The sequence below is a fragment of the Perognathus longimembris genome, chromosome 6 (assembly GCF_023159225.1).
Source record: "Perognathus longimembris pacificus isolate PPM17 chromosome 6, ASM2315922v1, whole genome shotgun sequence".
NCBI lineage: Eukaryota > Metazoa > Chordata > Mammalia > Rodentia > Heteromyidae > Perognathus > Perognathus longimembris.
The window spans coordinates 64,439,274-64,451,985 of record NC_063166.1 but is presented as its reverse complement, the minus strand read 5'-3'; the positions used below and the strand labels follow the sequence as shown (position 1 = coordinate 64,451,985).

At 42.3% G+C, this 12,712-nt stretch overlaps 1 protein-coding gene and 1 long non-coding RNA gene across 3 annotated transcripts in view; one reads left to right on the top strand and one right to left on the bottom strand.

Moving 5' to 3' along the window:
- Dnaaf9 (dynein axonemal assembly factor 9) overlaps positions 1–12,712 on the bottom strand; it is a 120,914-nt gene that overhangs the window by 31,053 nt on the left and 77,149 nt on the right. For both annotated transcript variants that reach the window (XM_048348887.1, XM_048348886.1), the window contains exons 22-27: positions 11,270–11,416; positions 9,828–9,916; positions 9,077–9,178; positions 8,706–8,823; positions 6,606–6,694; positions 4,307–4,465 (exon numbers count right to left, since the gene is read on the bottom strand). In XM_048348887.1, coding sequence (XP_048204844.1) covers positions 4,307–4,465; positions 6,606–6,694; positions 8,706–8,823; positions 9,077–9,178; positions 9,828–9,916; positions 11,270–11,416 — 704 coding nt within the window. The remainder of the gene's footprint in view (positions 1–4,306; positions 4,466–6,605; positions 6,695–8,705; positions 8,824–9,076; positions 9,179–9,827; positions 9,917–11,269; positions 11,417–12,712) is intronic.
- On the top strand, positions 6,902–8,699 carry LOC125353312. The gene is made up of 3 exons (XR_007211306.1): positions 6,902–7,576; positions 7,645–8,043; positions 8,190–8,699. It is a non-coding gene; the product is annotated as an uncharacterized LOC125353312 (long non-coding RNA).

The following is a 12,712-nucleotide window of genomic DNA, read 5'->3' as shown; positions in this document are numbered from 1 at the left end:
CTCCAATTAAGCACTAGAAAACTAGAAGTGGCACTGTGGCCCAAAGTGTTAGAGCGCTAGCCTTGCGCAAAAAAGCTCAGGGACAGTGCCCAGGCTCTGAGTTCCAGCCCTATGATATAGAGAGAGTGAGAGAGAGAGAGAAAAGAACCTAAGGTGGTTACTGAGTGCTCTGAAGCAGACCCCAGGCCACTCCAAGAACTCTGGGACCTTACAGAGGAAAACATCGTCCCAGTTGACCTGGACTATCACTAGAAATTCTGTTCCTATGAAGGGAAATAAAACCTAGTGAGAAGCCTTTCATATCAGATGGATTTTGGAGGTCAGGGTGGTGACAGCAATAATACAACCTACTAAAGCCATTTCATGGGTTTCTATAAACAACTTTTCTACAAAATGGCCCCTAGTTTTATCCCAGATTTCGAATCCTATATTCTCTACCAGACCTAGACAGAGTCCTCCCCAACCAGCAGTGCTTTAGTGCAGGATATGATGTGTTAAGTCCTAGAGTTTCCTCATAAGGGCCTAGCTGCCACAGCAAGACTTCTGCTCATTAGCTTCTCCCTTGCCTGGGCATGTGTGTATATAGCCACGCGAGGATCTTTCCACTGCAGTGCTTGGGTGGTCCTGGATGCAATGAGAGCTGCATACACTGCAGACAGTGCCAGGCCCTCATAACAGCAGGCTTGGTGAGCAGGACTAATGATGCATACTGCCCCAAAGCTCTTTGTTCAATAGATAAGTGCCCCAGTCTTACTCCTTAGCATTAACTTTTTACCATTTCTAAAAATAAGTGCTCAGGGCTTTATCTTTTCCAAGTTCAGCATTTGCAATAGAGACAATCTCATGGGCTTCAGTCACTTTAATACAATAGGATTTCCCTTAGAGAAGGTGAATGGGGGAAGTCTCACTTTTTAAAAGGATTCCATTAACCATCATTGATTTTAGTGGAAAGATAAAGAATGAAAAATGTCTCCAGGCTCCTTGATTAGTCTTTGTGTAACTAAGCACTGCTCCAAAACAAAAGGCACTTAACTGTTTACTCAAGAGAACGAGTAGTTCTTTTTATAATCACATTTTCTCCCCTAGCTACTATACACCCAAGTGTGATCTCCAAATTGAAGGAGGAACCCTTACCACAGAAGGAAGCAGAAGGCAATTTGGTGCTCAAGCTACCAGAGTGAACCAGATTACAAAAAAAAAAAACACAAAACAACAAAATCTTAGCTAGACATTAACCTTCTTTAATATCTAGAGATATTCTATCCAAGTATCCTTTAAGTTCTAATTTTGCTTTTTGGTAGTATTGGGGTTTGAACTCAGGGCTTTGTACTTGCTAGGCAGTGTATTCTATTTTCACTCTATTATTTGATCCACACTTCCAGCTTCTTTTTCAATGGTTATTTTTGGGACAAAATCTTGCTTTTTGCCTAGACTGGCTTGGACCCACAATACTCTTGATCTCAGCCTCCTACATAGTTGGAAATCATAGAAATATCATCACTTATGACTAACTATTGGTTGAGTGGCTGAGATAGGACTGAGACCTGGACAAGCCTTTAACTGTGATCCTCCTGATCTCAGTCTCCCAGGTAGCTAGGATTATAGATGTGAGCCACCAGTACCTGGTCTGGGTTCTGTTTTATGTTTGCAATTAAACCTACAATTTGGTTATGCAAATGTTTTACACTAATCGAATTTTCTTGAGAGTAAGAAAAGTGTTGGGGTTTTTTTGCAATTTTTTTTTGGCCAGTCCTGAGCCTTGTACTCAGGGCCTGAGTACTGTTCTTGGCTTCTTCCCACTCAAGGCTAGCACTCTGCCACCTGAGCCACAGCGCCCCTTCTGGCCGTTTTCCATATATGTGGTGCTGGGGAATCCAACCGAGAGCTTCATGTGTAGGAGGCAAGCACTCTTGCCACTAGGCCATATTCCCAGCCCTTTTTTTTGCAATTTTTGAAGTTATCTTTAAGTAGTTGTACAAATAAACTATCATTCAACACAGCAGTTTATGAATACAATACATCTTGATCAATGTCACCCCTTTCATTTTCTCCCTCATCCATCTCTATACCACCCCTTCCCTCAAATTCTTAATTTTTTAAGATATACAATAAATTCTATGACTTCATTCTCCTCCTATTCCTTTCCTGTAACTTTTTTTTATTTAGGTAATTTTAAAGAATGACTACAACATTCTAGTGTACCTAAATATAACAAATTCATATCTCTCCAATTTTACTCATACTCTAAGCATATTATATTCTATACAGTTTTATGACCTTTGTGGATTCCTATTATCCGCCACCACAGTCAAGATGCTAATAGTTCCAATACCACAAGGATCCTTTATCTTGTCCTTTTATTTGTTTACTTTCCCTTTTTATTTACTTAGCATATCTACTTTTCTACTGCCTGCTCCCATCTTAATCCCTGGCAGCCACTAATCTGACTTCTGTTTCTAAGATTAATAATTAGCTAGGCTTGGTAGTATATACCTTTAATCTCAAGTACTCAGGCTGTGGAGATCAGTTTAAATCTTGTCCCTAGTCAATGTTCACAAGACTTCATCTCAACCACGGTGGCACATACTTATCATCCCAGCCTACATGGGAAGGGTAAATAGGAGACTGATTTCCAGGTCTGAGAATTTGAGGCTAAGATCTGAGAATCATGGTTCAAAGCAGACCAGGTGGGAAAGCCCATGAGTGAGAAACTATCATCTCCAATTCACCATCAAAAATCTGGAAATGGGACTGTGGCTCAAGTGGCAGAGTGCCAGCTTGAGTAAAAAAGCTAAGAGACAGTGTCCATGCCCTGAGTTCAAGCATATAAATACTGGTACACACATGCGCATGCACGTACGCATGCACACACATGCTCACACATGCATGCACATAAAGAGATACTATTTAAAAAAATTACTAAAGGCTGGAAGCATGGTTTCAAGTGGCAGAACACTCGGCTAGCAAGTGCAAGGCCTTGATTTCAAACTCTAGGAGCACAAAACAAAACCAAAAAAACCAAAAACAACAACCACTAATTCAAGGCCCAGCCTATAGAGAGAATGCCTTAGTGAAGAGCTAGGACAGCTGACACTTAAAGAGATTTGTAGAACCAGGGACAAAGAATAAACAATGCTCTGAAATCATGGAAATGACTCAAGTGCAAATTGGAAAGCTTCCAGATCCTCCCCATAAGCCCAAACTTTTACTGATTCTCAATTCTGGCAGAGGCAGGAAGTGATAGAGTTGGGTTGACCTAACCTTTGACCAGTGGAAGCAATAGAAAACCTGAAGAAAATGAATGGTTTCAAGACCACATTCTTCCTTTGTAGCTTCTGTGTCCTGACCCCAAAGTGTTAGGCTAAGATGGCTGATGGGAGGCTGGAGATAGGGTATGAGCACAAGGTCTGCAAGGTCTGCCCATGCATGAAGGTCTTAAGGGTGCACAGTCCCACCCACCTTCCTCAGGACCATAATCCCAGCTCCCTCCAACTGCCACCATCACAGCCAGAAGACCAAACAGTGCTTTGGATCTGGGCCCATTATTTACTGGAAACAACTACCCTATTGCAATCACTAGTTATTATGAACACAAAAAGCACTTTGTGAGAAGCACCAAAAGCTTCCTTATTACCAACCACAATAACAACAGTGAAAAGTACAGCCTGTGATTTCCTGACCCGGCACGTTCCCATCTGGGCCCAGGTGACGATGAACCTGAACTGGCAAGAGATTCCTCCCTAGAAGGCCTGAGAACTGATCAAGGGAATGTCCTTTCATCCAAGCTCTTATCAAATCTTCTCTCCTATGTTGTATACCTACTATCGTGCTGCTTACACAGATCACAGTTCTACACTGGTCAAGAAGTGGTACCTCCACCCCAACTGGGCTAGTTATCCACAGAATCGGGGGACCAAGACTGCAGAGAGAGGGATTTACCTGTATAGTTTCACAGGAAGGAAGAATGAAACAGATGAGATCCCTATGTCTAGACGGTGAAGGATGAAGTTTAGAGATAATTATTCCAAGAAGTGTCAGAGAATCTTGACCAAATTCTCCAGTTCTTGAGGATGTTGGGATGCTGAAGTCAAACTCATAATTTGTATATGGACTATACCCACTACCATATGCTGGCCACTCTTGGCCACAGTGTGGTAACAGGATTCTTATTGGGCTAAGACTTTTCTGTGTAGGAAAGACACTACTCAGGAACATGAGCACAGAATAAACTCAGGTTTATTCTGTACTCATAGTAATGGTATTGTTACTACCCTCACTCATCTTCCCCTAGATTTCTAATACTCACCCTTGTAAGACTACCAGCAACCTGGTCTTCTTGTGGATGTAGGCTGACTGGCGGGCAGAGCGATTCTGCTGGGCCTCCAGGGCACTGGAAAGGTATTTCTGAAAGTGTGCAGCATGGAAACATTCTGAGCTGTCCATAATTTGGCGGTATACCATCCACCTGGAAATGGCAAAGGTGAGCTTAGTACAGAGCCATTTGATGGCCTGGCCCTATGGGCTTAGCCATGGATTCAAGTGCTCCTAGTACTCTCAAAGACATTCTGCCCATAAACTCTGTAAAGTTCTGTGGTACCACAGAAGAAGGTAGAGAGCACTAGGTAGCCCAGTATCCTGGAACTACTAGCATTGGGGCTTTTGACAAGAAGTCTCCTGCCAAGGGAAGACAGGTACACATACAACCAATAGGCTTCAAGATTCTTGACCGGTGATTTCCTGAAGGACTATGCAATAAAATAGCTTCAGTTTGGTATTCAATAGAACTCTCACTAAGAATAATGGGCAGGGTAAGAAAACTTGTTAGTAGCATGCTAGTGGCTAATATCTGTAATTCTAGCTACTCAGGCAGCTTAGTTTGGAGAATCTCTGTTTAAAGAGTCTTATCTTCAATTAGTTAGCAAAAAGTTGAAAGGAGAAGTGTCTCAACTGGTAGAACTTCAGACTTGAGTGAAAAAAGCTGAGCAGACACACGAGGCATTGAGTCCAAGCCTGAATAATAATGTTTATACAACAAAAGCATTAGACATGAGGAACTGGCGAGCCATTAAGTGCTCATTAATGAGGCCATGTTTCGCCAACATTCCTCCAAAATGTACCTTCCCATCTCCACAGCCTCCACCCCAAACTCCCAACTGTCTAGGTAATTTCAATCGTTTAAGTTCTTTTATACAATCCTGCAGGATTCCTTCATAGTAGACTGATTAGACATTAAACGCTTGGCTCAGTCAGCAAGGGTTGATCAATAATCTGCCAGGCAAATGAAATGATGGGCAAATTATTTTCCCAATTTCACTTGAGCTAGCATGTTCTAGTTGTGCATGGACTCACACAGTTCCTCTGTGGTCATGGAAGGATCATTACCTCCCAAGTTCTTATAATTACGATGGCTCTGACTTTCCCTGCTGACCAGGCACAATTCCAAGCCTTTGTACTCCCTCATCCTGCTGCTCTCCCTGAGATCACATGGTTCATTCCCTTATTTCTTCTGGTCTTTGCTTTAACGTTATTTTCTTAGTGAGGACTACCCTAATTACCTAATTTTAAACCGTAAGTTCTAGCTGGGCACTGGTGGCTCATGCCTGTAATACTAGTTGTTCAGGAAGCTGAGATCTGAGGATCCAAAGTAGGCAAGGTTTTAAAGGTCCATTGCGACCCTTATTTCCAATTAGCCAGCAAAAATCTGGAAGTAGAACTGTGGTTCAAGTCGTAGAATGACAACCTTCAAAGAAAAAGCCAAGCAAGAAAGAGCATAAGGCCCTGAGTTCAAGCTCCAGTTCCAAAAACCAAACAAAAACCCAAACCAAACATTAGAGTGCCACTCTTTTTTTTTTTTTTTTGGCCAGTCCTGGGCCTTGGACTCAGGGCCTGAGCACTGTCCCTGGCTTCTTTTTGCTCAAGGCTAGCACTCTGCCACTTGAGCCACAGCGCCGCTTCTGGCCGTTTTCTGTATATGTGGTGCTGGGGAATCGAACCTAGGGCCTCGTGTATCCAAGGCAGGCACTCTTGCCACTAGGCTATATCCCCAGCCCATAGAGTGCCACTCTTAACCTGCACTTCCATGAATCTGCTGTTTTATTTTCTCCATAGCAGAGAGAGAGAGAGAGAGAGAGAGAGAGAGAGAGAGAGAGAGAGAGAGAGAGAGAGAGAGAGAGAGAGAGAGAGAGAGAGTGTGTGTGTGTATGTGTGTGTGTGTGTGTGTTTTGGAACTGGGGCTTAAATTCAGGGCCTGAGCACTGTTCCTGAGCTTTTTGCTCAAGACTAATATGTTCTATCACTTGAGCCACAGCTCCACTTTTGGCTTTTTTGGTGGTTAATTGAAGATAGGAGGCTCATGTATTTTCCTCCTAGACTGGCTTCAAAACAAGATCCTCAGATCTCAGCCACCTGAACAGCTAGGGTTACAGGTATAAGCCAGGAATATAGGAAGCCCTCAGCACAGTATGTTAAATAAGCAGATGGATGAATAACTGCTGGGCAGTTAGCAGTCACACTAACAGCCAGTACATGTCTAAAGTTTCCCTGTAGCTAGGCAGGCCAAGGAATACAGTCCCTTTCCCCAAAACAAAGATATTATTCATACTAACCTGCCATATTCCTTATGTAGAGTGACCAGAAAAGCACAGAGCTCACTAGCATGACAGCCTGGGAGGCCCGTTACAATGCTGATAATCACCTACATGAAAGAAAAGTCACATGGGTTTGCAATTCAACTGAGATGCAGCACCATGTAAAAAAGCTAAAAGAGAAAAGACTTTTTGTCAGTCCTGGGGCTTGAACTCAGGGCCTTGGCACTGTCCCTGAACTTCTTTTTGCTCAAGGCTAACACTCTACCACTTGAGCCACAGCATCACTTCCAGATTTTTCTGTGTATATAGTACTGAGGAATCAAACCCAGGGCTTCATGCATGCTAGGCAAGAACTCTACACTAAGCCACATTCCCAGCCCCAGGAGAAAGGACTTCTGGAGCCAGCCTCTGTGGGTTGAAAACACAGCACCAACACTCACCAGTTCTCTGACTTTGGGTCAATGGCAAAACTGACCTTATAGGGTAGATGTGAGGATTAGTGGAGTTAATTTATGTAAAATGCTTACAACAGTATCTGCACAAAGCAACTACCATATAAAATGTAGCTCTAATTTCTGTGGTGCATGTTGCAAATTTATCCAATGAATTAAACAGCCTATAGGTTTGAGACAGCTCTATTGTAGAGATTCAAGGATATTATGACTTATTTGCAATAACAATTCTTAGGAAAACATTGGGCAGAAAGGAGATCTGGGACCAGAATGTCTCTAGCTATACTGGTGTGGAGAACTTGGCAGAGGAGGAGAACTACACTGCAGATGTTTCTCTCTGGCTGCCATGCCCTTTGAGGCACATGACCTAGGATGAGTAGAAACTCACTGGGTGTGGGAAACACTTGTGGACTGTCCTAGCCTCATTATATCACGACACAAAAACAGATTCTTCTTCAAGTAGGCTCCAAAGCCATTTAAGAAATTCACCTAAGTATGAAGATTTAGTTCAATGAGAGAGTGCTTGCCTAGCACAATGTACAAGGCCCTGGATTCTATGCCCAGCATCATTAAAAAAGAGAAAAATTCACTAAGATTAAGCAGAGAAAGAAAAAAACAACAAGAAACAGTTGGGGGATTTCTATTAAGTAACAAAGCAGGGCAAAGACTTCCCTAGGCATGTTTTTGCTTCATTATATAGAATACTAATCAAGACAGGCAGTCATAGATAACTTATACTATAGCAAGGCATGGAGGCACTCATCACCCAGGCTGATCACACTGCAAAGATAGCTGTGGATCGCTCTTGTTTTGTGAGAGCTCACAGTGTTCCTTCCTCCCTTCTGACTAGAAACTCTGTACTGTATCCTCTTCTGTTCCCTGGTCAGTACTCCATGTAACTGACATATTCTTTCTCTTTCTTGCTTCCCATTCCTCAGTACCCAGGCTTTAGCTCCTTAAATCACAGCATATATGTGTTTAGCCAAATAATTTCTTACATTAAGGTGAATCTTATAGAATCTTTTTATTAGTAAAAGATAATAAGTGGACATTTTAAAGCTTTCTATATTCTTGTCTAAGGGGAAAATGATGTTTTAATTGCTTAGCACTTCTATTTCCTTTTGTTGCTGTGTCTTCTAGATTTGCACAGATTCCTCTGAGTCTATTACAACACATGGCTCCTAAAGGAATGATGGGAAGGGGGCCAAAGGGAGGGAAGCATGGGGAGGGAATAGATTAAAAGCCATTTTAGGGAGAACAATGTTTATAGAATATCACCTTACTCTAGGGATTGCAGCCAGGGCATGGTAAATGGGCACCTTTCCCCTTATTAAAAACAATGTGTTATCCACTGCTAGGTAAGTCTCTGTCACAACTAGAAAGAGTTGGCAGCATGAGAACACAGAGTAAGAGTGTAAAAGATTTCAAGAAGCAAGGGGAGGGCATGGCACCATGCCAGAATTTATCACTATTATGGAGCCTGGTTTGACATAGTCATTGTATAGAGCAGGTTTCATGTGTATCATTACATCAGTATCCAAGGAGGCGGAGTATTAGAAAAGGACTCTATCTGAGCGTCTTTTGTTAACTGACATAAAAGATCCAAGGGCTGGGGTGTAGGATTATCCTCCTGTGAATTCTCAGCACATTTGGTGAGCTCTTCTACCTTGTCATTTTCTACTCTGTGTTTAGGGCTGACTTCAGCTTGCTGCAGTAGGACTGGAAGATGGGTCCGCATCACAGGCTCCCGACTAATGCTGCTGACAGCAAAATGCTGGAGAAAGCTGGAAAAATCAAGATAGTGGAAAAACCATCACAGTTTGGCCTAAACAACTTCTTACCTAACTCCTGAAGAATGAGGCTTAGAGATTTTCACTAGGGCATAAAATTGTATATGGTACATCACTATTCCCTTCTACAGAAATCTCAATGAAGCTATCATCAAGGAAAAGGAGCACAGAAAGGCCCAAGACTGAGGTTGCTAACATTTCAAAAGTTGAAACAATAAACATCTAAAACCAGACAACCAGATCTCACCAGTCAAGTTCTGGGAGTTTTGCTGAGAGCAGCCTTGGAGAACTCCACTTCTCCCCAGCAGGCTGGTTCAGGGCAATGAAGAGTTTCTGTGCATTGGAGCACCTGCAATAGCAAAATCTCACAGATTAGACTTCTACTTCCCACTACACAACAATTTTTTTTTTTTGCAAGTCTTGGGGCTTGATCTCAGGGCCTGAGTACTGTCCCTGGCCAGCTTCATTTTTGTTCAAGGCTAATACTCTACCACTTGAGCCACAGCACCACTTCCAGCTTTATCTGCTTATGTGGTGCTAAGGAATCGAACCCAGGCCTTCATGCATGCTGGCAAGCACTCTACCGCTAAGCCACATTCCCAGCCCCTGCACAAGAATTGTAAACTAGTTCTGAGCCTTTTTAGCCAAGGTTTTGTGACAGAATCAACATTTCTGAAACAAGCATCTCACTGACTGAAACAAAATGTGGTGTCCATACAGGATGACTGGCATGTGTCCATACAGGATGACTGGCATGTCTACATAGGAAGGTTGGTCTAAAAGTGCTTGAACTAGTACGAGTTTCAGATTCTGAGTGGATTTCATCTCTCTTGCCATCTATGTCTCAAGGACACTGGCTACCTGCAAGTTGGCAGCACTGAAACGACTACTGGGAATTCCAGAAGCCAAGACCCCTGTGTTACATAAGTCTCTCCGCAGAGAGAACACACCCACAAAGCTTAGGGAATGAAGCACAAACACTGAAGGCAGCCACTTACAATCTCTTTTGTTCCACAGATAATCCATCTTCCTGGATCACTTTTAAAGAAAGCCCCGAGTTATCCTGTTGTTGCCAGGGGGAGAAGACCTAAACAAAACAGAATTTGAGCAAAGAACATTTTAAACCCAACAACAGGATATGGAACCCACATGGGGATTTGATTGTTGGTGAAAATCTAAACTGCGAGTGCAGAGAGAAACCATTATAACAAACAACTTTGCTTTAAAAATAAGCCCAGAGAAATTTTGTTTTGTGTTTTTTTTTTTAGGGCCAGAAATGTCTTTCTGGGTTCCTCTCCTCAGGGACTGCACATCCAGAGGTCAGCATGGAGGAAGGTGTCAGGTAACACTGTTCTGGCAGCAAGAGCATGTTCTTCCCTGGTGTCAGGGTCAGAGAGTACAAATAATTTCTGCCTAGAGGCACAGGGATGGCTGATAAAGAGTATAAAAGGGTAACTAGGTTCCCAGATTGAAAGAACAAACGCAAGCAGGCTGGAAAGCCCAGCAGGCAGTAAAGGAAGCCACTCTGTAGCCAAGATCACATTGTGTAGATCTGTTGGAAGAGTGGGGGAGTGAAATAGACATACACTGTCCTCTCACAAACTACTACAATAGTATCTTTCCATTTATCAGTTTTGTGGCCATCCATCAGTTTGATATTGGCTACTACTTGGTCTCTAAGGGGGTCACATTAATTCTTAGTTAACTTTGCCCCTTATTCAGTCTGTTGAGCATCTGTAACCCTGCCAGATAGAATCATCTGCAAGGGCAGAAATGATGACCCATCAGGATGGAGAACATAGGGTGGGACAGAGAGTTCTAATTTCGTAGACAGGGCACCCACTTCAACAAAATAGCTAAAAGGGAAATAAATCAAATTAGGACTTAAAAGGGAACAAAGTAGATTGATTCTCTCTCTCTCTCTCTCTCTCTCTCTCTCTCTCTCTCTCTCTCTCTCTCTTTCTCTCTCCCTCCCTCCCTCCCTCCCTCCCTTCCTCTTTTTTTCTCTTTTTGTGTGGTCATGGGGCTTAAACTACAGGCCGGGGCACTGTCCCTGAGCTCTTTTACTCAAGGCTACCACCTTGAGCCACAGTGCCACTTCCCACTTCTGGTACTCTAGTGGTTAATTGGAGATAAGATCCTCAGATCTCAGCATTGGAAGTAGCTACGATTACAGATTACAGGCGAGAGCTACTGATGCCCAGCTAGATCTTTCTTAAAAGGTTAAAAAGCCTCCCCTCCCAGTTTCTTTGTGCTTTCACCTCTTCACAAGCAAGAGTATTATTCCAGAACTCAAGGGGATTATCAAAGCCTTCCATAACTAGCCCTATTTGCTCCTGCTCTAATCACCTCACTGTTAGCTCTAAGACACTCTTTACTGTCTAAACTGCTATGTGAAGAAAAAAAAAAGGTAGATGTTTTCCTGAATGAGTGATATTACCTCTGAGTAAAATGTTTGATATATTTTTGATTTTGGGAAAAGGGCAATCATCAGAAAACTGCTTGGTCCATGGAACTGAACTGGGAGATGAAGAAGTAATGAGCTCCTGAAGTCTATGAAAAGGGCAGCCACTACACTGGTGGAATCCTAAACAGAAAAAGAGGAGCATTATTAGTAAAAGAAGCTATTTGACGATTCACAACTAGTGTCATAATACACACTAGTTATGACAATTTTATTGTGGTTGCCCTCACATCGAAATTACTGGCGTTCAATATAGACATATGTTCCAACTCTGTTACAGGAAATATGGGCAGAACAAGCATCTTTTTACTAAACTGAGAATGTCATCTCAAAATTCCTTTTAGGGTATCAATCCCTTATTTTATATATTATAATATATATTACATATATAAAATTTGCAAACACTTCTCCCATTGTATGTTGCTTATACACTGAGAGGAGTGAACTTTAATGCACAGAAGTCTATTTGTTTCTTTTTCTCCCCCCTCTCTCTTCTCCTCTCCCTCCTGTACCTCACTCCCTCTTTCAAGGTACTGAGGTTTGAATTCAGTATCTCAGTTTGCTAAGCAGATGCTCTATAATTTGAGTCATGCCCTTCAGTCCCCAAGAAGCTTAATTTTGGTAAGCTGAATTTGTAAGTATTTTTTCTTGATGTCTATGCTTTTTGTATAGTATCTCAGAAATCACTGCTAAAAAGGAAAGGGAAAGGGAGGAAAGAGGGAAAAGAAGGGGAGGAGAGGGAAGGTAGAAGAGAGAGACAGAACAAATAAACATAAGCAGTAAATTCAGAGCAATTTTAATTTATGTTTTTGGAGATATGGTCAGGTTGGCCTTGAACTCAAGATCCTCCTGCCTCAGGCTCTTGAAAGCTGAGCTTTGAATAGAATCCTTAAGGTTTTCTAGATACAAGACCATGTCATATAGATGAACACATGGAATTTTACTTCTCCATCCTCCTCAATTTGGATGCCTTTTAATTTTTTCCCAATTTTCTAGCTCTAGTTAGAACCTCTAATACTAGGTTGAATAGGAGTGGCAAAAGTTGCTATCTTGTCTTGTTCCTGGTCTCAGAGAAAAATATGTTTCTTGTTTTTTTCCTTCAGTCTTTTTACTCTTATTCATTCACTGACTTCCCCCCCCCCCCTTTTTTTTTTTGCCAGTCCTGGACCTTGGACTCAGGGCCTGAGCGCTGTCCCTGGCTTCTTTTTGCTCAAGGCTAGCACTCTGCCACTTGAGCCACAGCGCCACTTCTGGCCATTTTCTATATATGTGGTGCTGGGGAATCAAACCCAGGGCTTCATGTAGAAGAGACAAGCGCTCTTGCCACTAGGCCATATTCCCAGCCCCGTGACTTCCCTTTTTTATGTGGAAGAAAATCCTATTTTTATAGTCATATACCCTGTTTTTAAAAGTGAATTT